At 46.4% G+C, this 27,722-nt stretch overlaps 1 protein-coding gene across 1 annotated transcript in view; it reads left to right on the top strand.

Moving 5' to 3' along the window:
* Positions 1-27,722, top strand: part of pcca (propionyl-CoA carboxylase subunit alpha) — a 38,854-nt gene that overhangs the window by 212 nt on the left and 10,920 nt on the right. The window contains exons 2-17 of the mRNA XM_045207403.1: positions 565-642; positions 2,453-2,500; positions 2,693-2,761; positions 6,188-6,301; positions 6,805-6,858; positions 14,756-14,887; positions 19,300-19,336; positions 19,629-19,707; positions 19,878-20,075; positions 20,217-20,367; positions 20,885-21,028; positions 21,220-21,294; positions 21,970-22,038; positions 22,143-22,218; positions 22,387-22,600; positions 23,901-24,003. Of these exons, the coding sequence (XP_045063338.1) occupies positions 565-642; positions 2,453-2,500; positions 2,693-2,761; positions 6,188-6,301; positions 6,805-6,858; positions 14,756-14,887; positions 19,300-19,336; positions 19,629-19,707; positions 19,878-20,075; positions 20,217-20,367; positions 20,885-21,028; positions 21,220-21,294; positions 21,970-22,038; positions 22,143-22,218; positions 22,387-22,600; positions 23,901-24,003 (1,641 nt within the window). The remainder of the gene's footprint in view (positions 1-564; positions 643-2,452; positions 2,501-2,692; positions 2,762-6,187; positions 6,302-6,804; positions 6,859-14,755; positions 14,888-19,299; positions 19,337-19,628; positions 19,708-19,877; positions 20,076-20,216; positions 20,368-20,884; positions 21,029-21,219; positions 21,295-21,969; positions 22,039-22,142; positions 22,219-22,386; positions 22,601-23,900; positions 24,004-27,722) is intronic.

Raw genomic sequence — 27,722 nt, 5'->3', positions numbered from 1 at the left:
GTTTCTAGCACAACACAATCGGATGTCTGTTCGCTAGCAAGTCCGTCTCATTCACAAACCTTCACTCCAGCCGTCTCTCTTCTTTGGTAGTTTGTAAGATGTAAGCATTCCCTACTCTATCTGACATTTCAGTATTGTATTTCGTGGTGTTAATGTTTGTTATATTCGTATTAGAGAATGAATAGCTTCGTCCATTCCTCCTCTGTCAATGTCAAAGCGTCCAAACCGTTAGCATCTTGCTAATAAGTCACACTTCATAACACAAGCCTGAACTGGTTGAACTTTCACCACATGACTAAATGTAGCTGTCTTTGAATGAAAAACTGTCCTTGAATGTAACGTTGTGACCTGAACAGCTATCGTATATCGGGATATGACTTCTTTCCAGCTCAGCAATTCTGGCCGCTATTGGTGTAATAGAAACAAGACAGCTGCCATCACGTTTAACCTTCAGCTCTTTGTGATGTGCGGCATTTGCCCATTATAAAGAATAGCGAAGAGTGGTGTTTCTGATGTTTGAGTGTGGTACTATAACGTTCATGTTTCTGAAATGTTTCCCTGCAGCATGCCTCTTTCCAGTCCAGATGCTGTGTGGTGTCCAGTCGAGTACAGTACTCCACTGTTTATGATGCCAATGAGAAGGTAACATATTACTTACTTACTTACTGGGCGCAGGGCTGTCACAATGATGCATGGAAGGATAGGAGCCTTGTTCCCTCATTTTTTGGGGCACTTAGCACATTTCAGGTCTTGTGAGCGGAAAGTTGTGAGAATTTTGTGCAACTTCCGGCGAGCGTTTACAGTGAACAAAGGCTTTACCCTTACAGTTTTAGACAGTAGCCAACAGGTTATTGTGGCTATTTGAGCATAATGTAGGCCTACCAACAAAACCAATGGAGCAAATCCCAAAACATTTTCACATGGAAATAGCTTTTGATTTCTATGATATAGCCTACAGTAGCCTATATGTGGTGTTCAATGCAGGCCTACATTGCATGAGACTTTTGAAAAGGTTTTTACATTATGAAGGGATTGACATTAATTCTTGATTTTTTTTTACTTGGTTTGTAACACCATGGGCCAAATAGGTGACTGTAAATTGCATTTTATTGTGTTGTATGATGCAAGAAACCAATTTACAAAATAATATTAATTATTATTACCATACAGATAATTAGACAATGTAGGCTACCCCTCTGCCTATTGTCTTATTTGCATATTCAAGCCTGTCTCAAAATACAACACTGCCTCTTTAATTAAGACATAAGCTTATTATCTGACTGGCTTTTCAAAGACAGCTTGAAATGTAGCCTACACGTTTTGGTCTCTTGTAGGAAGCAGTAATTCCCCATTGCTGACCTATACTTATGTATAACTGGGCTAATAACTCGCTAACTAGCAAAGAATATCAACAAATGTGCAGACGCGCGGCTCTGATATGAACTGATCTGAAAAGCGCATTCACTGGCAGGTGATTGAAAGACGGCTCGTGGGCTACCCCCCGCCAATAGAATTCTACTCCGTTGTGCTCTGGCTCTGCCTACAACAAAACCACAGACTCAATCTTGCAAAGTTAGATTTGTTTTGGCTTGTTGCATTGAAAAGGGGCTGATATAATGTTGATTCGAACACAGACATTTTTTTAAAAAATCTATATAGGGCAAACTAATGGGGTGAAGTTCAATCTCTTGCGTCTCTGCGCGGCATGGCAGTCCTGGAGGAGGAGGAGGAGGTACTCGGCCTTGCTGCACGCGCTCAGTTTAGAGGGAACATTGGATAGTAGTAGTTCTGTATGGCTCACTGGGGGCAGGGCTGTCACATGATGCAAGGAAGGATATGAGTAGTTCTGTATGGAAATTAAAAACAGTACTTTGTGTTGACAAACCTCTGATTTAATACAGTACTTTGTGTTGACAAACCTCTGATTAAATACAGTACTTTGTGTTGACAAACCTCTGATTAAATACAGTACTTTGTGTTGACAAACCTTTGAAAGCCATGACATGAACCTGAGTAACACAGAATATATTTATTTGTTGCTTAAAGAGTATATGCTTTCTCTCTCTGTCTCTCTAAATGTTATAAGGGGAAACCTTCATTTCCCTCAATCCCCAATATAAACAACATGTCACATCCTCCTAGCTTTGGTCTTTGATCTTCAAACCACCATGCCAACCTTGCCTCTGGCCATAGTGTTTAGCAGTAGGACAGGCAGGGGGTTGAGCTGTGAGTGGGGAGGGGAGGGGAGGGGAGGGGAGGAGGGGATAGAGGAAAGACGCTCAGAGTTTAATAAGGTGTTCAGACCAGAGGAACGGAAAGACTGACAGAACCAGACGCTTTCACTTACTGTGTTCCTACGTGTTTACTGGTACACACACACACACAGGAGCAAATTATTTGTTGTGACAACGACTTCCCAAACTAATCTCTTTTTTCCCTTTCACCTTACTAGACCTTTGATAAGATCCTTATTGCAAACAGAGGAGAGATCGCCTGCAGGGTAAGACTGTTCGCTATGTTAACTAACCAACACTGGCTCTCTGGTTAAAAGACAGAGACAGGATGAAAGCCCTCATAAGCTACACTATGTTACATCTTTCGACTGCGCCTATTGCAGATCGTAAACATTAAAGCCAATTATTATTGATGTATTGAATAAAAGTTGATAACATGTCTTCTTTGCCTCTGGCAGGTGATGAAAACATGTAAGAAGATGGGCATCAAAACAGTGGCGGTGCACAGTGACGTTGACGCCAGCGCGGTAAGTCTGTCTGGCCTGTAGAGTTGGTGTATATAGGGGATGTTGATGCCAGCGCGGTAAGTCTGTCTGGCCTGTAGAGTTGGTGTATATAGGGGATGTTGATGCCAGCTTGGTAAGTCTGTCTGGCCTGTAGAGTTGGTGTATATAGGGGATGTTGATGCCAGCTCGGTAAGTCTGTCTGGCCTGTAGAGTTGGTGTATATAGGGGATGTTGATGCCAGCTTGGTAAGTCTGTCTGGCCTGTAGAGTTGGTGTATATAGGGGATGTTGATGCCAGCTTGGTAAGTCTGTCTGGCCTGTAGAGTTGGTGTATATAGGGGATGTTGATGCCAGCGTGGTAAGTCTGTCTGGCCTGTAGAGTTGGTGTGTATAGGGGATGTTGATGCCAGCGTGGTAAGTCTGTCTGGCCTGTAGAGTTGGTGTATATAGGGGATGTTGATGCCAGCGTGGTAAGTCTGTCTGGCCTGTAGAGTTGGTGTATATAGGGGATGTTGATGCCAGCGTGGTAAGTCTGTCTGGCCTGTAGAGTTGGTGTATATAGGGGATGTTGATGCCGGCGCGGTAAGTCTGTCTGGGCTGTAGAGTTGGTGTATATAGGGGATGTTGATGCCAGCGTGGTAAGTCTGTCTGGCCTGTAGAGTTGGTGTATATAGGAGATGTTGACGCCAGCGTGGTAAGTCTGTCTGGCCTGTAGAGTTGGTGTGTATAGGTGCTATGCAAATGAAGATCTTATTTCAGTTAGGGATAAATAAGGGCTTGATCATGACATTGAATTAATTTAGGAGACTTTTATTACATTTTACATTTACGTCATTTAGCAGACGCTCTTATCCAGCGCGACTTACAAATGGATGTCCCGTTATAAAGTAGATGGATCTCCATTACTCCCCTGGTGTGTTATATTGACCCCATACAGCCAGAGGTATTGTGGTGTGTTATATTGACCCCATAGAGCCAGAGGTATTGTGGTGTGTTATATTGACCCCATAGAGCCAGAGGTATTGTGGTGTGTTATATTGACCCCATACAGCCAGAGGTATTGTGGTGTGTTATATTGACCCCATAGAGCCAGAGGTATTGTGGTGTGTTATATTGACCCCATAGAGCCAGAGGTATTGTGGTGTGTTATATTGACCCCATACAGCCAGAGGTATTGTGGTGTGTTATATTGACCCCATAGAGCCAGAGGTATTGTGGTGTGTTATATTGACCCCATACAGCCAGAGGTATTGTGGTGTGTTATATTGACCCCATACAGCCAGAGGTATTGTGGTGTGTTATATTGACCCCATACAGCCAGAGGTATTGTGGTGTGTTATATTGACCCCATACAGCCAGAGGTATTGTGGTGTGTTATATTGACCCCATAGAGCCAGAGATATTGTGGTGTGTTATATTGACCCCATACAGCCAGAGGTATTGTGGTGTGTTATATTGACCCCATACAGCCAGAGGTATTGTGGTGTGTTATTGACCCCATACAGCCAGAGGTATTGTGGTGTGTTATTGACCCCACACAGCCAGAGGTATTGTTTTGTGTTATATTGACCCCATACAGCCAGAGGTATTGTGGTGTGCTAAATGAGAAGGTAGGTTGTATTTAAAGGCTGTATAAATCACATAGTAGGCCTTTAACTGGGTGTAATATTGACATCCCAGCACCAAGCCTCTCTTTTGGGCAGACAGGCGGGTAGACACGGTTGTTTATTGGGCTCCTCTAGTCGCCAAGGTGACAAACATTCCGAAACGTTGACCATGACTCAAGGGGTAAATGGGGGACTGTTGACTACCCACCAAAATGTCCTCCGGAGTCCCTACAGTGGATGTTAATGTTAATACTGTTGTATGTCCCGTGTAGCTCAGTTGGTAGAGCATGGTGCTTGCAACGCCAGGGTTGTGGGTTCGATTCCCATGGGGGACCAGTATGAAAATGTATGCATTCACTAACTGTAAGTCGCTCTGGATAAGAGCGTCTGCTAAATGACTAAAATGTAAATGTATGTCAATGGACCAGCTGTATATCAATGTAATGGACCAAGTACGGCCCGTAAGATGGACCAGGTGTATGTCAATGTAATGGACCAAGTACGGCCCGTAAAATGGACCAGGTGTATGTCAATGTAATGGACCAAGTACGGCCTGTAAAATGGACCAGGTGTATGTCAATGTAATGGACCAAGTACGGCCTGTAAGATGGACCAGGTAATAGTGAAGTCCCATTGACCTGTGGATGTGTTGTACAGGTTTTTAAGTGTTGTTTAGGTGTGTAGAGCAGACATGATGCCTCCCTTAGCACTTCTTTGTTAAGAGACGCAGGGAACCAACTGGCCTATAACCCCCTTCCCTCCCCCCGACCCCCACACACACACACACTCTCTCCTTCTGCCACCTTGTTGATCCAGATGTTGATGTTAATCCCGTGGAATGTGTCCTGGTGGTGACAGTGTCTGTCACTCAATCTGCTGAGGGTCTGGCTCCATGGGGGGGTGTTGGGGCGATGCTGGTGATGTGAGATTTAGAAGATAATATGGCCGCCTGGCCTTGATGTTGTGTCTTCAAAACATCACACTCACCCAATGAAGAATTCCTTCCGTTTTACAGCTTCTTTAACTTAACAGACAACGTCTGTGTCAGATGAATGTACCACAGTTGGTGCTTTGGACAGTTTGTCCTCTTGAATATTTCTGTCTAAAGTTATTTAAAATGATGCTACAGAGGTTTTGTACAATTTCAGCCAGTAGTGCTCAATAGCCAAAACGGGTCACTGAAAATTGGGCACAACGTCATCCATTTAGTGTAATATGTTAGGTCCTGCAAAAAAACCAAAATGTCTCCTGTAATTCATATATGTTACGAATTCCAATTCGTACAATATGTTAAGAATTTGTAAGTGCTTAAGATCCCGTTCAACCTGCAGCACCTGCAGTGCCATTTGGTAGCAGTGTCTGCAGTGCCATTTGGTAGCAGTGTCTGCAGTGCCATTTGGTAGCAGTGCCAGTGTCTGCAGTGCCGTTTGGTAGCAGTGCCAGTGCCATTTGGTTGCAGTGCCATTTGGTTGCAGTGCCATTTGGTTGCAGTGCCATTTGGTTGCAGTGCCAGTGTACCATATGATTGATGCTTTGGCTTCCTCTTTTCATCTTTAATATTGTTGTTTCTCTCTGTGCCGATCCAGGTCCTATTTCCTTGATTCTCTGTGCCGATCCAGGTCCTATTTCCTTGATTCTCTGTGCCGATGCAGGTCCTATTTCCTTGATTCTCTGTGCGCGTTGCAGGTCCTATTTCCTTGATTCTCTGTGCCGATGCAGGTCGTATTTCCTTGATTCTCTGTGCCAATGCAGGTCCTATTTCCTTAATTCTCTGTGCCGCTCCAGGTCCTATTTCCTTGATTCTCTGTGCCGCTCCTGGTCCTATTTCCTTGATTTTCCAGGTCCATGTGAAGATGGCTGACGAGGCGGTGTGTGTAGGCCCCGCCCCCACCAACAAGAGTTACCTCAACATGGAAGCCATCATGGACGCCATCAGGAAGACTGGATCCCAGGCCGTGAGTTTCATGACACACATTGACACACACACAGATACGCACACAACAAACACACAACAGACACACACCAACATTTAAACACACAACACACACACACCAACATTTAAACACACACACACCAACATTTAAACACACAACACACACACACACCAACATTTAAACACACAATACACACACACACACCAACATTTACACACACAACACACACACACCAACATTTAAACACACACACACACCAACATTTACACACACACCTGTAGCTCAGTTGGTAGAGCATGGCGCAGGGTTGTGGGTTCGTTTCCCACGGGGGACCAGTATGAAAATGTATGCACTCACTAACTGTAAGTCGCTCTGGATAAAAGCATCTGCTAAAATGACAACAACAAAAAAACACACACACGGTTGTGTTCGCTAATAATAATAATAATAATAATATATATAAATATAGTATTAATATAATATCTAATGTTTTGCGCCTTTTCTTTTCTCTTATGTTTCTGAAGGTGCATCCGGGCTACGGCTTTCTGTCTGAAAATAAAGAGTTTGCCAAGAGACTGGTGAGTAGTGCTGGGATTTCCAAGTCTTGGGAACACACACAGCTCTCTCCCCCTCTCTCTCTCTCCCCCTCTCTCAATATCCCCCTCTGTTTCCCTTATCAACAGGCCTCGGCACCCCCTGAAGTTAATTTTATTAAGGGTGTGATTCTCCGGGTGAAAACCTGATTTGAAAACTTAACACACAGACACCAAAAGGCTCACTTGATGATAAGAAAATTAACACCGTCTTTCAAATTATTTTAAGTAATTTACTTAAAATAAAAATGTTTTCACAGTTACAGTGGGGAAAAAAAGTATTTAGTCAGCCACCAATTGTGCAAGTTCTCCCACTTAAAAAGATGAGAGAGGCCTGTAATTTTCATCATAGGTACACGTCAACTATGACAGACAAATTGAGAAAAAAAAATCCAGAAAATCACATTGTAGAATTTTTTATGAATTCATTTGCAAATTATGGTGGAAAATAAGTATTTGGTCACCTACAAACAAGCAAGATTTCTGGCTCTCACAGACCTGTAACTTCTTCTTTAAGAGGCTCCTCTGTCCTCCACTCGTTACCTGTATTAATGGCACCTGTTTGAACTTGTTATCAGTATAAAAGACACCTGTCCACAACCTCAAACAGTCACACTCCAAACTCCACTATGGCCAAGACCAAAGAGCTGTCAAAGGACACCAGAAACAAAATTGTAGACCTGCACCAGGCTGGGAAGACTGAATATGCAACAGGTAAGCAGCTTGGTTTGAAGAAATCAACTGTGGGAGCAATTATTAGGAAATGGAAGACATACAAGACCACTGATAATCTCCCTCGATCTGGGGCTCCACGCAAGATCTCACCCCGTGGGGTCAAAATGATCACAAGAACGGTGAGCAAAAATCCCAGAACCACACGGGGGGACCTAGTGAATGACCTGCAGAGAGCTGGGACCAAAGTAACAAAGCCTACCATCAGTAACACACTACGCTGCCAGGGACTCAAATCCTGCAGTGCCAGACATGTCCCCCTGCTTAAGCCAGTACATGTCCAGGCCCGTCTGAAGTTTGCTAGAGTGCATTTGGATGATCCAGAAGAGGATTGGGAGAATGTCAGATGAAACCAAAATAGAACTCTTTGGTAAAAACTCAACTCGTCGTGTTTGGAGGACAAAGAATGCTGAGTTGCATCCAAAGAACACCATACCTACTGTGAAGCATGGGGGTGGAAACATCATGCTTTGGGGCTGTTTTTCTGCAAAGGGACCAGGACGACTGATCCGTGTAAAGGAAAGAATGAATGGGGCCATGTATCGTGAGATTTTGAGTGAAAACCTCCTTCCATCAGCAAGGGCATTGAAGATGAAACATGGCTGGGTCTTTCAGCATGACAATGATCCCAAACACACCGCCCGGGCAACGAAGGAGTGGCTTCGTAAGAAGCATTTCAAGGTCCTGGAGTGGCCTAGCCAGTCTCCAGATCTCAACCCCATAGAAAATCTTTGGAGGGAGTTGAAAGTCTGTGTTGCCCAGCAACAGCCCCAAAACATCACTGCTCTAGAGGAGATCTGCATGGAGGAATGGGCCAAAATACCAGCAACAGTGTGTGAAAACCTTGTGAAGACTTACAGAAAACGTTTGACCTGTGTCATTGCCAACAAAGGGTATATAACAAAGTATTGAGAAACTTTTGTTATTGACCAAATACTTATTTTCCACCATAATTTGCAAATAAATTCATTAAAAATCCTACAATGTGATTTTCTGGATTTTTTTCCCTCATTTTGTCTGTCATAGTTGACGTGTACCTATGATGAAAGTTACAGGCCTCTCTCATCTTTTTAAGTGGGAGAACTTGCACAATTGGTGGCTGACTAAATACTTTTTTCCCCCACTGTATACCCCCACATTACATACCCGATGGCCTGCAGACAGACACAAGAGCCCTCAGACATTTGGCTGATGATGCACTAGTTTCCCCCCACACTTTAACTCACTATAAAGCTGCTTACATGGCATATCATGCAAGGCCATGGAACCATGCCATTATGCAAGGCTGTGTTACTATGTCGAAGCTAAACCTCACCTAGTTCCACAGGTAAATGGCATACATATTTACCTCATGGTTAACTAAGTACCTCTCCCACCATCATTCAATGTCCTAAATCAACCCCGACATCTCTCCCTCCCATTCCCCACTCCCATTGTGGCATATCATGCAAGGCACCCGAAGGTGGGCCATTGTACATTGAAGCTAATCCCACAGGTAAATGGCATATTTTACTTAATTGTCAACTAAAAATCTCCTACCCGCTCCCATGTTTTGAATCAAGCCCAATGCCCAATATCTCCCGTCCCCCATTCCTATTGTGCTGTCCTGGAACGAGGCTCTGTATGTGAGTGGGCCGTCCACTAGGCCGTCCACTGCCTTCTGGGAGCCTGCTGTGGAAATGGAGATGTCATTACATTAGCAGCTCAATGGGCCTCCCCCTCCTGTAACAGCGGGTGAATAGTTAGTGCAAGGTTTACGCATTGCAAAGCGCTCTGAGGGGGTTGGGGGGGTGGGTGGGGGTGGGTCCGTATGGCTCTGGGCTGGGTGATAGGGGGTGAAGCTGGAGGGGAGGGGGAGATTAGGGTTCTGTTAGCATGAGAAAGAACCTCAGGCTGAATAGAGTGAAGGAATACGGGGGATGGATGGAGGGATGGAGGGAGGAAGGGATGGATGGATGGAGTATAGAACAATGTATTGTCCGTCCCTCAATGCGTCGGTGGATCCCCTCCATTTAAAATACATTTTAATTATTTTGGGACTCTGCAGACAAACACAAGCATTTCACACTTCCGTTGAGCACGCTAGGACACATGCACCCACTTAACTTAGGCGGCCACTTAGGCCCTCTCTTATTGTTGGAGGCTCTTCATTTGTTTGCGCCTGGTAGAATGGTGTGTGGGGCTCCACTCACTAGTGTGTTAAGAACAGCCGTTTGGACGTGAGAGGATGAGTGAGGTCTGAAAAGGCTCAGGCAGGTTTATTGTCATTAAATAGTGAGATTTCACAACATGGCACCAGAGGAGGGAGGATAAATGTTTGTCATTGTGTGTCCTCATTTAGATCAGGGTTTCCCAAACTCGGTCCTGCCCCCCCCTTCCCCCCCGGGTGTATGTTTTGTTTTTTCATATAATCAAAGCTTGATGATGAGTTGATCCTGGGGCCCCTCCCCCGGGTGCACATTTTGTTTTTTGCGCTGATTCAAATAACCGAGTTTAGGAAACCCTGATTTAGAGGATGATAGGTTGTGTGTTTGTCATTGTGTGTCCTCGTCTAAAGGACGATAGGTTGTGTGTTTGTCATTGTGTCCTCATCTAAAGGATGATAGGTTGTGTGTTTGTCCTCATCTAAAGGACGATAGGTTGTGTGTTTGTCATTGTGTGTCCTCGTCTAAAGGACGATAGGTTGTGTGTTTGTCATTGTGTCCTCATCTAAAGGATGATAGGTTGTGTGTTTGTCCTCATCTAAAGGACGATAGGTTGTGTGTTTGTCCTCATCTAAAGGACGATAGGTTGTGTGTTTGTCCTCATCTAAAGGATGATAGGTTGTGTGTTTGTCCTCATCTAAAGGACGATAGGTTGTGTGTTTGTCCTCATCTAAAGGACGATAGGTTGTGTGTTTGTCCTCATCTAAAGGACGATAGGTTGTGTGTTTGTCCTCGTCTAAAGGATGATAGGTTGTGTGTTTGTCCTCGTCTAAAGGATGATAGGTTGTGTGTTTGTCATTGTAGGTCCTCATCTAGAGTAGTTTTCATAAGGGCGGTGTGTTTGTCTAGATATGGTTAAAATAGGTTAGAAAGATGGAGTTGTACCAGTGCCTTCAGAAAGTATTCATACCCCTTGACAGCAGAATTATCTCTGGGTCGAGTCACTCTGTTCTCTGCCTTTGTCCCGTGGGCCGTGCTATGGGAACCAGGGACCATTCACTTTAACGGTGCTGAATTGGGAGTCGTTGAGGGTGAATCTCCATACTAATAACAGGCCCTTAGGCTACGGCCCAAATGGCACCCTATTATTCCCTATATAATTCACTACTTTTGACCAGAGCCCAGTCAAAGTAGTGTACTATATAGGGAATAGGGTGCCATTTGAGACACAGGCTTACTGCCCTGCTGTAGGCATGACGATAGGCCCTGAGGCTCTGCCACAGTGTATCAGGCAGGAAGCAATATCCAACTGGCTCTATACAACACAAAGACAACGGTAGAGAAAGAGAGAACAAGCTCCCCTCTTCCCGCCCCCCTTTCTTTCTCTGTTTATAGGCCTTAAACAGCGCCACGTTTCCAGGGGCTGGTGCGTAATGTATAAGGGGCAGATTGGACCTCGGGAGACTAGGACTCAGCTATTACAGCCTCAAGGGGTTTGTGTTGAGTTCCCAAGACAGCACTGAAAATAAATGGTTGTGATGGAGTTGTGTATGTTGTTCCTGTATAATTGACATATTTCACACTTTTTACTTATTTTTGCACTTACTAGCTTTGACTTGGCTGATAGCTACTTTATTGAGGAATAATGTACTGACTGTGACCTGAGATGAGGTTGTGCCACCTGGCTATATTAAGAGGAATGCACTAACTGTAAGTCGCTCTGGATAAGAGCGTCTGCTAAATGACTAAAATGTAAATGTACATTTGTGAATATACTGAAATTTGTGAACTATTATGTCAAAATCGTTTAAATTCTTGAGCTATGCCTGGTACAATGGAACCAATGCAACCACAATAGTTCAAAAAGTTATATACTGACCCTGGTCTGTTAATCATGTAGGTTGGTATAGGTAGCAGCTCTATACTGACCCAGGTCTGTTAATCATGTAGGTTGGTATAGGTAGCAGCTCTATACTGACCCAGGTCTGTTAATCATGTAGGTTGGTATAGGTAGCAGCTCTATACTGACCCTGGTCTGTTAATCATGTAGGTTGGTATAGGTAGCAGTTCTATACTGACCCAGGTCTGTTAATCATGTAGGTTGGTATAGGTAGCAGCTCTATACTGACCCTGGTCTGTTAATCATGTAGGTTGGTATAGGTAGCAGCTCTATACTGACCCTGGTCTGTTAATCATGTAGGTTGGTATAGGTAGCAGCTCTATACTGACCCAGGTCTGTTAATCATGTAGGTTGGTATAGGCAGCAGCTCTATACTGACCCTGGTCTGTTAATCATGTAGGTTGGTATAGGTAGCAGCTCTATACTGACCCTGGTCTGTTAATCATGTAGGTTGGTATAGGTAGCAGCTCTATACTGACCCTGGTCTGTTAATCATGTAGGTTGGTATAGGTAGCAGCTCTATACTGACCCAGGTCTGTTAATCATGTAGGTTGGTATAGGTAGCAGCTCTATACTGACCCTGGTCTGTTAATCATGTAGGTTGGTATAGGTAGCAGTTCTATACTGACCCAGGTCTGTTAATCATGTAGGTTGGTATAGGTAGCAGCTCTATACTGACCCTGGTCTGTTAATCATGTAGGTTGGTATAGGTAGCAGCTCTATACTGACCCTGGTCTGTTAATCAATCAATCAATCAATTTTATTTTATATAGCCCTTCTTACATCAGCTAATATCTCGAAGTGCTGTACAGAAACCCAGCCTAAAACCCCAAACAGCTAGTAATGCAGGTGTAGAAGCACGGTGGCTAGGAAAAACTCCCTAGAAAGGCGAAAGCCTAGGAAGAAACCTAGAGAGGAACCAGGCTATGAGGGGTGGCCAGTCCTCTTCTGGCTGTGCCGGGTGGAGATTATAACAGAACCATGCCAAGATGTTCAAAAATGTTCATAAGTGACAAGCATGGTCAAATAATAATCAGGAATAAATCTCAGTTGGCTTTTCATAGCCGATCATTAAGAGTTGAAAACAGCAGGTCTGGGACAGGTAGGGGTTCCATAACCGCAGGCAGAACAGTTGAAACTGGAATAGCAGCAAGGCCAGGCGGACTGGGGACAGCAAGGAGTCACCACGGCCGGTAGTCCCGACGTATGGTCCTAGGGCTCAGGTCTCTCAGTTGGCTTTTCATAGCCGATCATTAAAGAGTTGAAAACAGCAGGTCTGGGACAGGTAGGGGGTTTCGTAGCCGCAGGCAGAACAGTTGAAACTGGAATAGCAGCAAGGCCAGGCGGACTGGGGACAGCAAGGTGTCATCATGCCCGGTAGTCCTGACGTATGGTCCTAGGGCTCAGGTTCTCAGAGAGAAAGAGAGAACGAGAGAATTAGAGAGAGCATACTTAAATTCACACAGGACACTGGATAAGACAGGAGAAGTACTCCAGGTATAACCAACTAACCCCAGCCCCCCGACACATAAACTACTGCAGCATAAATACTGGAGGCTGAGACAGGAGCGGTCCGGAGACACTGTGGCCCCATCCGAAGAAACCCCGGACAGGGCCAAACAGGAAGGATATAACCCCACCCACTCCGCCAAAGCACAGCCCCCGCACCACTAGAGGGATATCCCCAACCACCAACTTACAATCCTGAGACAAGGCCGAGTATAGCCCACAGAGGTCTCCACCACAGCACAAACCAAGGGGGGGCGCCAACCCAGACAGGAAGATCACGTCAGTAACTCAACCCACTCAAGTGACGCACCCCTCCCAGGGACGGCATGAAAGAGCACCAGCAAGCCAGTGACTCAGCCCCTGCAACAGGGTTAGAGGCAGAGAACCCCAGTGGAGAGGGGAACCGGCCCGGCAGAGACAGCAAGGGCTGTTCGTTGCTCCAGCCTTTCCGTTCACCTTCACACTCCTGGGCCAGACTACACTCAATCATATGACCTACTGAAGAGATAAGTCTTCAGTAAAGACTTAAAGGTTGAGACCGAGTCTGCGTCTCTCACATGGGTAGGCAGACTGTTCCATAAAAATGGAGATCTATAGGAGAAAGCCCTGCCTCCCGCTGTTTGGTTGGTATAGGTAGCAGCTCTATACTGACCCAGGTCTGTTAATCATGTAGGTTGGTATAGGCAGCAGCTCTATACTGACCCTGGTCTGTTAATCATGTAGGTTGGTATAGGTAGCAGTTCTATACTGACCCTGGTCTGTTAATCATGTAGGTTGGTATAGGTAGCAGCTCTATACTGACCCTGGTCTGTTAATCATGTAGGTTGGTATAGGTAGCAGCTCTATACTGACCCAGGTCTGTTAATCATGTAGGTTGGTATAGGCAGCAGCTCTATACTGACCCAGGTCTGTTAATCATGTAGGTTGGTATAGGTAGCAGCTCTATACTGACCCAGGTATGTTAATCATGTAGGTTGGTATAGGTAGCAGCTCTATACTGACCCAGGTCTGTTAATCATGTAGGTTGGTATAGGTAGCAGCTCTATACTGACCCTGGTCTGTTAATCATGTAGGTTGGTATAGGTAGCAGCTCTATACTGACCCAGGTCTGTTAATCATGTAGGTTGGTATAGGTAGCAGCTCTATACTGACCCAGGTCTGTTAATCATGTAGGTTGGTATAGGCACCAGCTCTATACTGACCCAGGTCTGTTAATCATGTAGGTTGGTATAGGTAGCAGCTCTATACTGACCCAGGTCTGTTAATCATGTAGGTTGGTATAGGTAGCAGCTCTATACTGACCCAGGTCTGTTAATCATGTAGGTTGGTATAGGTAGCAGCTCTATACTGACCCTGGTCTGTTAATCATGTAGGTTGGTATAGGCAGCAGCTCTATACTGACCCAGGTCTGTTAATCATGTAGGTTGGTATAGGCAGCAGCTCTATACTGACCCAGGTCTGTTAATCATGAAGGTTGGTATAGGTAGCAGCTCTATACTGACCCAGGTGTGATTGTCTGTCTCAATGGTTCCAGTGTATGGTTATTCTCTGATGTGATGATGATGATGGTGGTAATGTTATTGTTGGTGTCCTGCAGGCTGCAGAAGACGTGGTGTTCATAGGACCTGACACCCACGCCATCCATGCCATGGGCGACAAGATCGAGAGCAAGCTTCTTGCCAAGGCAGCCAATGTCAACGTCATCCCCGGGTACGACGGGGTCGTCGAGGTGAGCTACACCGTCAACATGGTTGGCCTGGCAACAACTTTCAGCAAGCGTATGAGCATCCTGGCATCAAATCAAACTTGATCTAAAGTGCATTTCACACTTCAAATAACACTCATATCTCTTCTTCTTCCTCATCCCCTCATTCTACACACACACATCTTTATTTTCCTCTCCTCTCTTCCCTCGCTCTATATCTCCTTCTCTCTCCATCTCCCCCCTCTCCTCTCCCCCCTCTCTCTCCTCTCCACCTACAGTACCAGTCAAAAGTTTGGACACACCTACTCATTCAAGGGTTCTTCTTCATTTGTACTATTTTTTACATTGTAGAATAATAGTGAAGACATCAAAACTGTGAAATAACACATGGAATCATGTAGTAACCAAAAAAGTGTTAAACAAATCAAAATATATTTTAGATTCTCCAACGTAGCCACCCTTTGCCTTGATGACAGCTTTGCACACTCTTGGCGTTCTCTCAATCAGCTTCATGAGGTAGTCACCTAGAATGCTTGAAGGAGTTCCCACATATGCTGAACACTTGTTGGCTGCTGTTCCTTCACTCTGCGGTCCAATTCATCCCAAACCATCTCAAGTTGGGTTGAGGTCGGGTGATTGTGGAGGCCAGGTCATCTGATGCAGCACTCCATCACTCCCCTTCTTGGTAAAATAGCCCTTACACAGCCTGGAGGTGTGTTGGGTTATGTCCTGTTGAAAAACAAATGATAGTCCCACTAAGCCCAAACCAGATGGGATGGCGTATCGCTGCAGAATGCTGTGGCAGCCATGCTGGTTAAGTGTGCCTTGAATTCTAAATAAATCACAGACAGTGTCACCACCAAAGCACCCTCACACCACCACCTCCATGCTTCACGGTGGGAATCACACATGCGGAGATCATCCGTTCACCTACTCTGCGTCTCACAAAGACACAGCGGTTTTATTTTTATTTTTATTTTTTTTTATTTTTGGTCATTTAGCAGACGCTCTTATCCAGAGCGACTTACAGGAGCAATTAGGGTTAAGTGCCTTGCTCAAGGGCACATCGACAGATTTTTCACCTAGTCGGCTCGGGGATTAGAACCAGCGACCTTTCGGTTACTGGCACAACGCTCTTACCCACTAAGCTACCTGCCGCCCTAGCGGTTGGAACCAGAAATCTCAAATTTGGACTCATCAGACCAAAGGACACATTTCCACCGGTCTAATGTCCATTGCTCGTGTATCTTGGCCCAAGCAAGTCTCTTCTTATTGGTGTCCTTTAGTAGTGGTTTCTTTGTAGCAATTTGACCATGAAGGCCTGATTTCACGCAGTCTCCTCTTAACAGTTGATGTTGAGATGTATCTGTTACTTGAACTCTGTGAAGCATTTATTTGGGCTGCAATCTGAGGTGCAGTTAATTGCCGATTTCTGAGGTTGGTAACTCTAATTAACTTATCCTCTGCAGCAGAGGTAACTCTGGGTCTTCCTTTCCAGTGGCGGTCCTCATGAGAGCCAGTTTCATCATAGTGCTTGATGGTTTTTGCGACTGCACTTGAAGAAACTTTCAAAGTTCTTGAAATGTTCCGGATTGACTGACCTTCATGTCTTAAAGTAATGATGGACTGTTTCTCTTTGCTTATTTGAGCTGTTCTTGCCATAATATGGACTTGGTCTTTTACCAAATAGAGCTATCTTCTGTATACCACCCCTACCTTGTCACAACACAACTGATTGGCTCAAACACATTAAGAAGGATATAAATTCCACAAATCAACTTTTAAGAAGGCACACCTGTTAATTGAAATGCATTCCAAGTGATTACCTCATGAAGCTGGTTGAGAGAATGCCAAGAGTGTGCAACGCTGTCATCAAGGCAAAGGGTGGCTATTTGAAGAATCTCAAATATAAAATATGTTTTGATTTGTTTCACACTTTTTTGGTTACTACATGATTCCATATGTGTTATTTCATAGTTTTGATGTCTTCACTATTATTCTACAATGTAAAAAATAGTACAAATGAAGAAGAACCCTTGAATGAGTAGGTGTGTCCAAACTTTTGACTGGTACTGTAGGTGGAGAGGAGAGAGAGGGGGGAGAGGAGAGGGGGGAGATGGAGAGAGAAGGAGATATAGAGCGAGGGAAGAGAGGAGAGAGGAAAAGAAAGGTGTGTGTGTGTGTGTAGAATGAGGGGATGAGGAAGAAGAAGAGATCTGACTGTTATTTGAAATGTGAAATGCACTTTAGATCAAGTTTCATTTGTTGCCAGGATGCTCATACGCTTGCTGAAAGTTGTTGCCAGGACACCCTCTCCTCTCCACTCCCCCTCTCTCTCCTCTCTCCCCCCTCTCCCCTCTTTCTCCTCTCTCTCTCTCCCCTCTGCATGAATTCTTCATGCAGAGTCTCAATTTGGTGTTTGTCCCATTTTGTGAATTCTTGGTTGGTGAGCGGACCCCAGACCTCACAACCATAAAGGGCAATGGGTTCTATAACTGATTCAAGTATTTTTAGCCAGATCCTAATTGGTATGTTGAATTTTATGTTCCTTTTGATGGCATAGAAGGCCCTTCTTGCCTTGTCTCTCAGATCGTTCACAGTGTTGTGGAAGTTACCTGTGGAGCTGATGTTTAGGCCAAGGTATTTATCGTTTTTTGTGTGCTCTAGGGCAACGGTGTCTAGATGGAATTTGTATTCGTGGTCCTGGCAACTGGACCTTTTTTGGAACACCATTATTTTTGTCTTACTGAAATTTACTGTCAGGGCCCAGGTCTGACAGAATCTGTGCAGAAGATCTAGGTGCTGCTGTAGGCCCTCCTTGGTTGGGGACAGAAGCACCAGATCATCAGCAAACAGTCGAAAGTTTGACTTCAGATTCTAGTAGGGTGAGGCCGGGTGCTGCAGACTGTTCTAGTGCCCTCGCCAATTCGTTGATATATACAGTATGTAGAAGAGTGTGGGGCTTAAACTGTGGAAATAAATGTATGTTTTTCCCCCAACTCCACTTTCCATCAATTTGTATAGCAGGCCCTCATGCCAAATTGAGTCAAAAGCTTTTTTGAAATCAACAAAGCATGAGAAGACTCTGCCTTTGTTTTGTTTTGTTTGTTTGTTTGTCAATTAGGGTGTGCAGGGTGAATACGTGGTCTGTCGTACGGTAATTTGTTAAAAAGCTAATTTGACATTTGCTCAGTACGTTGTTTTCACTGAGGAAATGAACTAGTCTGCTGTTAATGATAATGCAGAGGATTTTCCCAAGGTTGCTGTTGACGCATATCCCACGGTAGTTATTGGGGTCAAATTTGTCCACTATTGTGGATTGGGGTGATCAGTCCTCTCCCCTCTCTCTCTCCCCTCTCTCTCCCCCCTCCCTCTCCTCTCTCCCCTCTCCTCTCTCCCCTCTCTCTCTCGCTCCTCTCTCGCTCCTCTCTCCCCTCTCTCTCCCCCCTCCCTCTCTTCTCTCCCCTCTCCTCTCTCCCCTCTCTCTCTCCCCCCTCTCCTCTCTCTCTCGCTCCTCTCTCCCCCTCTCTCTCCTCTCTCTCCTCTCCCTCTTCTCTCTCAATCTTCCCTTCTTTCCCCCCTCTCCTCCTGATCTCCCTCACTCCTCTGTATACAGTGCTGGTCCTATTAGAGCTGTGTGGGCCGTGTGTAACACTTGGCTTGCTGATGGCTAGTAGATAAATAGATGAAGATGGTTGTTGTCACGTAGCTGTCACAGGCCGGGGGGGCAACAACAGATCTGATGGGGTGGTCTCTTCTTCCTCTGCTGTCCCCAGGGCATGATTGATGGGGTAGACCGGGAGACAGACAGGCAGGGAGATAGGGAGACGCAGACAGGCAGACAGGCAGGGAGACACAGCGAGACACAGACAGGCAGACAGACAGACAGGCAGGGAGACACAGCGAGACACAGACAGGCAGACAGGCAGGGAGACACAGCGAGACACAGACAGGCAGACAGGCAGGGAGACACAGCGAGACGCAGACAGGCAGACAGACAGGCAGGCAGGGAGACACAGACAGGCAGGCAGGGAGACACAGACAGACAGGCAGGGAGACACAGACAGACAGGTGGGGAGGCAGACGGGGAGACACAGACAGGTGGGGAGACAGACAGACAGGCGGGGAGACAGGCAGACAGACAGACAGGCGGGGAGACAGGCAGACAGACAGACAGGCGGGGAGACAGGCAGACAGACAGACAGGCGGGGAGACAGGCAGACAGACAGGCGGGGAGACGGGCAGAAAGGCGGGCAGGGAGACAGACAGACGGACGGACGGGGAGGGAGGCAGACGGACGGACGGGGAGGGAGGCAGACGGACGGACGGGGAGGCAGAGAGAGAGATGGTGGATGGATAAGTAAATAAAGAGGGAGAGGGAAAGCACTCCCTCTGCTGGTGGCTGGTGGAACTTACAATTCTGTCTCCTGTCTCAGAATGTGGAGGACGCTGTGAAGATTGCAGGAGAGATCGGTAAGTGAATCAAAATTCCAGTCATTAATTAAATAAGATTTGCCTGTTCTCTATGCAGAATTTTCATATTGTGTCATTGATCAGGCTAGCCTGTCATTGTGTTCTTGATCAGGCTACCCTGTCATATTGTGTTCTTGATCAGGCTACCCTGTCACATTGTGTTGTAGATCAGGCTACCCTGTCACATTGTGTTGTTGATCAGGCTACCCTGTCACATTGTGTTGTTGATCAGGCTACCCTGTCACATTGTGTTGTTGATCAGGCTACCCTGTCACATTGTGTTGTTGATCAGGCTACCCTGTGATGATCAAGGCCTCAGCAGGAGGAGGTGGAAAAGGCATGAGAATTGCCTGGAATGATGACGAGACCAGGTGAGATTCGTTATTACTGTAAGAAATGCTAATCAAATATAATAAAAGCATTTTAATTATACAATGATCTATAAGTCTCTTGCTTTGTAGTAAATGGCAATAAGATATTTCTAGACTTTATTAAGACGTTAATGAGCCTTGAATAAAGGTTTCCCTTCTGTCTTTCCCAGGGAAGGTTTTCGGTTGTCCTCACAGGAGGCTGCCTCTAGTTTCGGAGACGACCGTCTGCTGATGGAGAAGTTTGTAGACCACCCCAGACACATTGAGATCCAGGTCCTGGCTGATAAGCATGGTAATGCTCTGTGGCTGAATGAGAGGGAGTGTTCTATCCAGAGGAGGAACCAGAAGGTGGTGGAGGAGGCACCAAGGTCAGGGGTCAATACTTTCACCTTTTAGGTTATTCATTTGTGTATGTGTTGGGCTCTAAGTTCACTCTAATTGTGTGTGTGTGGTGTGTGGTGTGTGTGTGTGTGTGTGTGTGTGTGTGTTCTCTCTCTTCCTCTCTGCAGTACGTTCCTGGACCCAGAGACGCGTCGTGCGATGGGGGAGCAGGCGGTACAGCTGGCTAAAGCAGTCAAGTACTCCTCTGCTGGGACCGTAGAGTTCTTGGTGGACTCCAACAAGAACTTCTACTTCCTGGAGATGAACACTCGCCTTCAGGTGAGGCGATGGGAAGATAGCTGTAGTTTAGTCTGTGGGTTTCTTTTTGTGTGTGTGTCTCTCTCTCTCTCTGTGTGTGTCTCTCTCTCTCTCTCTCTCTCTCTCTCTCTCGCTCCCTGTGTCTCTCTCTCTCTCTCCCTGTGTCTCTCTCTCTCTCTCTCCCTGTGTGTCTCTCTCTCTCTCTCTCTCTCTGTGTTTGTGTGTCTCTCTGTGTCTCTCTCTCTCTCTCTCTCTCTGTGCGTCTCTCTCTCTGTCTGTGTGTGTGTCTCTGTGTGTGTGTCTCTTTCTCTCTCTCTCTGTGTGTGTCTCTGTGTGTGTGTGTCTCTCTCGCTCTGTGTGTCTCTCTCTCGCTCTGTGTGTCTCTCTCTGTGTGTGTGTGTGTGTGTCTCTCTCTCTGTGTGTGTCTCTCTGTGTGTGTCTGTACATGACAGTCAGACACTTGCCAAGTGACTTCCTGTAACCAACCCAGTCCTCTCCTCTGATTGGTTGACTGACCTCTGACCTTTGACCCCTTCAGGTGGAGCACCCAATCACAGAGTGTATCACTGGTCTGGACCTGGTGCAGCAGATGATCCGGGTGGCCAAGGGTTTCCCTCTGCTACACAAACAGGAAGACATCCCCATCAACGGCTGGGCTATAGAGAGCAGAGTCTACGCTGAGGTGGGCACTCTGAACACTTGTTCTGCATTGTACCTTGAAGTGAAGCAGGTCAACCATGGCCCTTCTGCTGGGTAGTGAATGTGTCAGTTCTCTCTATAAAGCTTTTTCTGTTGGACACTTCCTGTGTGTTAGAGGTTATTGAGAGTTTATTAAGCAGTTATAAAGAACAGGTCACATTTCTCCTTCTCCAGGACCCCTACAAGTCCTTTGGTCTGCCCTCCATTGGACGCCTGTCACAGTACCAGGAACCAATCAACCTCCCAAAAGTGAGTCACATGCATGCACACTTGCTGTGTGGATATGTTCTGAGTTGACCTCTCTGTTATTTCTGCTGGAGACGTGATGTGTGTTGACCTCTGAACCTGACAAAGCAAACACCTCTACGGATATTTACATGGAACACTGCTGCTCTTCCAATCAGGCCTCAGATCTAGAGGATTAGAAAGACTGCTTGTTGTTATTCTTAATACTAATAATAATGTCATAGTTATACCCTTCCTGTCCTCCCCTGATGTCAAAACAATTAGCTTTTGAAATGTTTTTTTATTGTTATTGTTAGGGTATTTTTTCATCATATGTAAACATTAAACAAAATGGAAATACATACGACATGTTCTGTTTCTGTCCTCCTGGAAGACCTGAGCCACAAACATGTTATTGGGTGTATTCATACTGACATGTAGTCTTCTCTGTCAGGGGTATTCATACTGACATGTAGTCTTCTCTGTCAGGTGTATTCATACTGACATGTAGTCTTCTCTGTCAGGGGTATTCATACTGACATGTAGTCTTCTCTGTCAGGGGTATTCATACTGACATGTAGTCTTCTCTGTCAGGGGTATTCATACTGACATGTAGTCTTCTCTGTCAGGGGTATTCATACTGACATGTAGTCTTCTCTGTCAGGGGTATTCATACTGACATGTAGTCTTCTCTGTCAGGTGCGCGTGGACAGTGGCATCCAAGAAGGAAGTGACATCAGTATCTACTATGACCCAATGATCTCCAAGGTCAGCCACTGTATTCTCACTCAAACTGCCCAACACAATCACATTGTCCTATCCAATATGTTTTACTTATCTAGAATGTGAATGTCCCTCTGTGCTCGCCGTAGCTGGTGACCTATGGCGCCACGCGCGCTGAAGCCCTACAGAGGATGGAGGACGCTCTGGATAACTACGTCATCAGAGGTAAGTCTCACACACACACACACACACACACAGACTGTTGCGTGTTAGTGCTTTCTGGAAGGTTCTTCAGTACAGCAAGACTCTGCTATGTTCTGTAGAGCTACACACATGTAGAGGGTGCTGGATCTCTGCCTGTCTCGTGACTGTTGTTCCTGTGTGACTGTCCAGGTGTGACCCACAACATCCCCCTACTCAGAGAGATCATCACCCACCCTCGCTTCATCTCCGGTGACATCACCACTAACTTCCTGCCAGAGGAATACCCAGAGGGGTTCAAAGGTCACCAGCTGACCTCCGAGGGTCGTAGGGAGCTCCTCGCCACCGCAGCCGCTCTCTACGTCTCCGCACAGCTCCGCTCCCAGAGGTTCCTGGGTAATCTCAGGTAAATTAAACCAATTCAAATAACTGAGAGGGAACTTCTTGTATGAACTGGTAGTGGATTAACGCTTAGATAAAGCACCATCTTGGTCAGGTTGTTATTGTGAAAGAGAATGTGTTCTCAATGACTTACCTGGTTAAATAAAGGTTAATTCAAACAGAGAGGAGGTAAAAAACACCAAGAGGTTCTAGTTGACTTCAGAAAGAGCTAGAGCTCTCATTGTTCCTCATGTGTTAGTATACTCCTTTATTGTGCTGTTGGACTGTATCTGAATGTCCATTGTCTGTTTTACAGAGGTTATTATTGTGTTGTGTGTTTAAAGCAGTGTTTTACACCGGCTCAGTTCTGCAATATGTCAGCAGTTAACAGAGCTGTATACTAGCATAGTGTAGCAGTCTGTTGGTCAAACTGTTAGACCTCTCTCTCAGCGCTGCCATCTGTCTAAACATCTGCCCACATTTTCTTCTCTTTCCTTTTCGGATCATTTCCTTTCGTTATTCATGAACCGCCGGGGGTCGGTCTTTGTAGTGGCAGAGGCCCCCCTCACCCCTCCTCCCTCCTCCTCTCTCCTCCCTCCCCCCTCACCCCTCCTCCCTCACTCCTACCTTCCCCCTCTCTCCTCCCTCCTCTCTCACCCCTCCTCTCTCACCCCTCCGCTCCCCTCTCACCCCTCCTCCTCCCTCCTCTCTCACCCCTCCACCCCCTCTCTCCTCCCTCCTACCTCACCCCACCTCCCTCACCCCTCCTCCCTCTCTCCTCCACCTCTCTCACCCCTCCTCTCTCTCCTCCCTCACCCCTCCCCTCCACCCCCCTCTCTCCTCCCTCCTCCCTCACCCCTCCCCCTCTCCTCCCTCCTCCTCCCTCCTCTCTCTCAGAGCAGGGATAAACCAGACAGATCCTTCTACAGTGGAGTATTCCAGGGAGCAGGATCATTAAAGCATCAACACTATTGTTAACCATCTCATTTTTTATAAACATATCTCTTGAATTTCTGGTTCAAATCTAAACTTGTATGTGTTGGAACTGTTGATTATGTTAGTTTATACCATGCTCATTTCAAGTCTATCTTTCTTTATAAACGTTATATCAGAATATTTAGGAATGTTGGCTAAAAGGTTAGCTGGCTATGATCTCCTTGGTTCAGCGTTGTAACAGACCAGCAGACTGGTCTCTGGTGTAGGGAGAGAGAGGAGGCAGCTGTCAGTCAGTGGAGGAGCTGACTCTAACTGTTTATTCAGCTCCCTCTGACCCCCAGGGAATAGCTCTCTGAGACTGATCCTAATGGGAAAGTGGTGTGTTTCAGGGTGTCCACCGCCCCCCAGGAGCGGAGGCAGTGGGAGCTCTGTGTGGAGCTGGAGAAGGGAATGCACACGGTCGCTGTGTCACGCTCTGGATCCACGTTCACTGTGAGTGACGCGCACGCACGCACACACACACACACACACACACGCACGCACGCACGCACGCGCACACACACACACACACACACACACAGTGGGGTCTGAAATTGACACCCTTGATAAAGATGAGCAAAAATAACTGTAAAGTAAATAATTCAAATACTGAGATCTATTTTATGGAGAAAATAAAAATGTGGAAATGATATTATTTTATACTAATACAATTGCTCAGAGAAAGACATTTTGTTTAAAATGTATTTTTCTCTCAAAAAGGTAGGGGTCAAAATTATTGACACCCCCGTTTTTAATACCTTTAAATACTTCACCTTGTGAGGATAAGGGTACAGAGCCTTTTTCTAAAACGTTTTATAAGTTGGAGAACACATTGGGAGGAATTTTAGACCATTCCTCCATACAGAATCCTTCCAGATCCTTGATATATGGGGCGGCAGGTAGCTTAGTGGGTAAGAGCGTTGTGCCAGTAACCGAAAAGTCGCTGGTTCTAATCCCCAAGCCGACTAGGTGAAAAATCTGTCGATGTGCCCTTAAGCAAGGCACTTAACCCTAATTGCTCCTGTAAGTCGCTCTGGATAAGAGCGTCTGCTAAATGACTAAAATGTAAATGTAATATCCTTCATCTGCGCTTATTGACTGACCTCTTCAATTCAAACCACAGGTGGTGTCATTAATCTTGACTCCTACCTTTTTTTTATAAATATATTTTTAAAATTACTTGTTAATAAAAAAACAATTGTATTAGTATAAAATAATATACTTCTCCCATTTCTTTGCGTATACAATATAGCTCACTATTTGAGTTAGTTATTTTATACAGTCATTTTTGCTCATCTTTATCAATGGTGTCAATCATTTCGCACCCCACTGTACATCCCTGTGGTTTGTGGTGAAGTGAATGAAAGCAGTAGGCCCTTCTCTCTGTGAGGGGGCTTGAATGGACCTTAGGTCCAGGTGGTGGGGAGGAGGGGTTGTCGCCGCCGACAGACATCACTCGGTGCCCGGGTGTTTAGACACCTGCAGTCCCTGGTCATGTGGGTGGGTGGTTGGTCTGGATATTGGTGCTGGGTGGTTTTCCCTGAACCATGATAACATATGCTCCTAATCAGCCTCTCCTGGTCACCTAGAACCACTGAACCACACATCAAACTAGGGGCCAGTACCCCCCAGGAAAGGCTGGTGCTGGATACTGGGTCTTTCCCTGGTCCTCTAGTAGTGGATACTGGGTCTTTCCCTGGTCCTCTCCTCTAGTAGTGGATACTGGGTCTTTCCCTGGTCCTCTCCTCTAGTAGTGGATACTGGGTCTTTCCCTGGTCCTCTCCTCTAGTAGTGGATACTGGGTCTTTCCCTGGTCCTCTCCTCTAGTAGTGGATACTGGGTCTTTCCCTGGTCCTCTCTAGTAGTGGATACTGGGTCTTTCCCTGGTCCTCTCCTCTAGTAGTGGATACTGGGTCTTTCCCTGGTCCTCTCCTCTAGTAGTGGATACTGGGTCTTTCCCTGGTCCTCTCCTCTAGTAGTGGATACTGGGTCTTTCCCTGGTCCTCTCCTCTAGTAGTGGATGCTGGGTCTTTCCCTGGTCCTCTAGTAGTGGATACTGGGTCTTTCCCTGGTCCTCTCCTCTAGTAGTGGATACTGGGTCTTTCCCTGGTCCTCTAGTAGTGGATACTGGGTCTTTCCCTGGTCCTCTAGTAGTGGATACTGGGTCTTTCCCTGGTCCTCTAGTAGTGGATACTGGGTCTTTCCCTGGTCCTCTAGTAGTGGATACTGGGTCTTTCCATGGTCCTCTAGTAGTGGATACTGGGTCTTTCCCTGGTCCTCTAGTAGTGGATACTGGGTCTTTCCCTGGTCCTCTAGTAGTGGATACTGGGTCTTTTCCTGGTCCTCTCCTCTAGTAGTGGATACTGGGTCTTTCCCTGGTCCTCTCCTCTAGTAGTGGATGCTGGGTCTTTCCCTGGTCCTCTCCTCTAGTAGTGGATGCTGGGTCTTTCCCTGGTCCTCTCCTCTAGTAGTGGATACTGGGTCTTTCCCTGGTCCTCTCCTCTAGTAGTGGATACTGGGTCTTTCCCTGGTCCTCTCCTCTAGTAGTGGATACTGGGTCTTTCCCTGGTCCTCTCCTCTAGTAGTGGATTCTGGGTCTTTCCCTGGTCCTCTCCTCTAGTAGTGGATACTGGGTCTTTCCCTGGTCCTCTAGTAGTGGATACTGGGTCTTTCCCTGGTCCTCTAGTAGTGGATACTGGGTCTTTCCCTGGTCCTCTCCTCTAGTAGTGTATACTGGGTCTTTCCCTGGTCCTCTCCTCTAGTAGTGGATACTGGGTCTTTCCCTGGTCCTCTCCTCTAGTAGTGGATACTGGGTCTTTCCCTGGTCCTCTCCTCTAGTAGTGGATACTGGGTCTTTCCCTGGTCCTCTCCTCTAGTAGTGGATACTGGGTCTTTCCCTGGTCCTCTCCTCTAGTAGTGGATACTGGGTCTTTCCCTGGTCCTCTCCTCTAGTAGTGGATACTGGGTCTTTCCCTGGTCCTCTCCTCTAGTAGTGGATACTGGGTCTTTCCCTGGTCCTCTCTAGTAGTGGATACTGGGTCTTTCCCTGGTCCTCTCCTCTAGTAGTGGATACTGGGTCTTTCCCTGGTCCTCTCCTCTAGTAGTGGATACTGGGTCTTTCCCTGGTCCTCTCCTCTAGTAGTGGATACTGGGTCTTTCCCTGGTCCTCTCCTCTAGTAGTGGATGCTGGGTCTTTCCCTGGTCCTCTAGTAGTGGATACTGGGTCTTTCCCTGGTCCTCTCCTCTAGTAGTGGATACTGGGTCTTTCCCTGGTCCTCTAGTAGTGGATACTGGGTCTTTCCCTGGTCCTCTAGTAGTGGATACTGGGTCTTTCCCTGGTCCTCTAGTAGTGGATACTGGGTCTTTCCCTGGTCCTCTAGTAGTGGATACTGGGTCTTTCCATGGTCCTCTAGTAGTGGATACTGGGTCTTTCCCTGGTCCTCTAGTAGTGGATACTGGGTCTTTCCCTGGTCCTCTAGTAGTGGATACTGGGTCTTTTCCTGGTCCTCTCCTCTAGTAGTGGATACTGGGTCTTTCCCTGGTCCTCTCCTCTAGTAGTGGATGCTGGGTCTTTCCCTGGTCCTCTCCTCTAGTAGTGGATGCTGGGTCTTTCCCTGGTCCTCTCCTCTAGTAGTGGATACTGGGTCTTTCCCTGGTCCTCTCCTCTAGTAGTGGATACTGGGTCTTTCCCTGGTCCTCTCCTCTAGTAGTGGATACTGGGTCTTTCCCTGGTCCTCTCCTCTAGTAGTGGATACTGGGTCTTTCCCTGGTCCTCTCCTCTAGTAGTGGATACTGGGTCTTTCCCTGGTCCTCTAGTAGTGGATACTGGGTCTTTCCCTGGTCCTCTAGTAGTGGATACTGGGTCTTTCCCTGGTCCTCTCCTCTAGTAGTGTATACTGGGTCTTTCCCTGGTCCTCTCCTCTAGTAGTGGATACTGGGTCTTTCCCTGGTCCTCTCCTCTAGTAGTGGATACTGGGTCTTTCCCTGGTCCTCTCCTCTAGTAGTGGATACTGGGTCTTTCCCTGGTCCTCTCCTCTAGTAGTGGATACTGGGTCTTTCCCTGGTCCTCTCCTCTAGTAGTGGATACTGGGTCTTTCCCTGGTCCTCTCCTCTAGTAGTGGATACTGGGTCTTTCCCTGGTCCTCTCCTCTAGTAGTGGATACTGGGCCTTT

The sequence above is a fragment of the Coregonus clupeaformis genome, chromosome 24 (genome assembly GCF_020615455.1).
Source record: "Coregonus clupeaformis isolate EN_2021a chromosome 24, ASM2061545v1, whole genome shotgun sequence".
In the NCBI taxonomy this organism is placed as follows: Eukaryota; Metazoa; Chordata; class Actinopteri; order Salmoniformes; family Salmonidae; genus Coregonus; species Coregonus clupeaformis.
The sequence above is the reverse complement of the archived record's forward strand: the minus strand, read 5'-3'. Positions and strand labels throughout refer to the sequence as shown.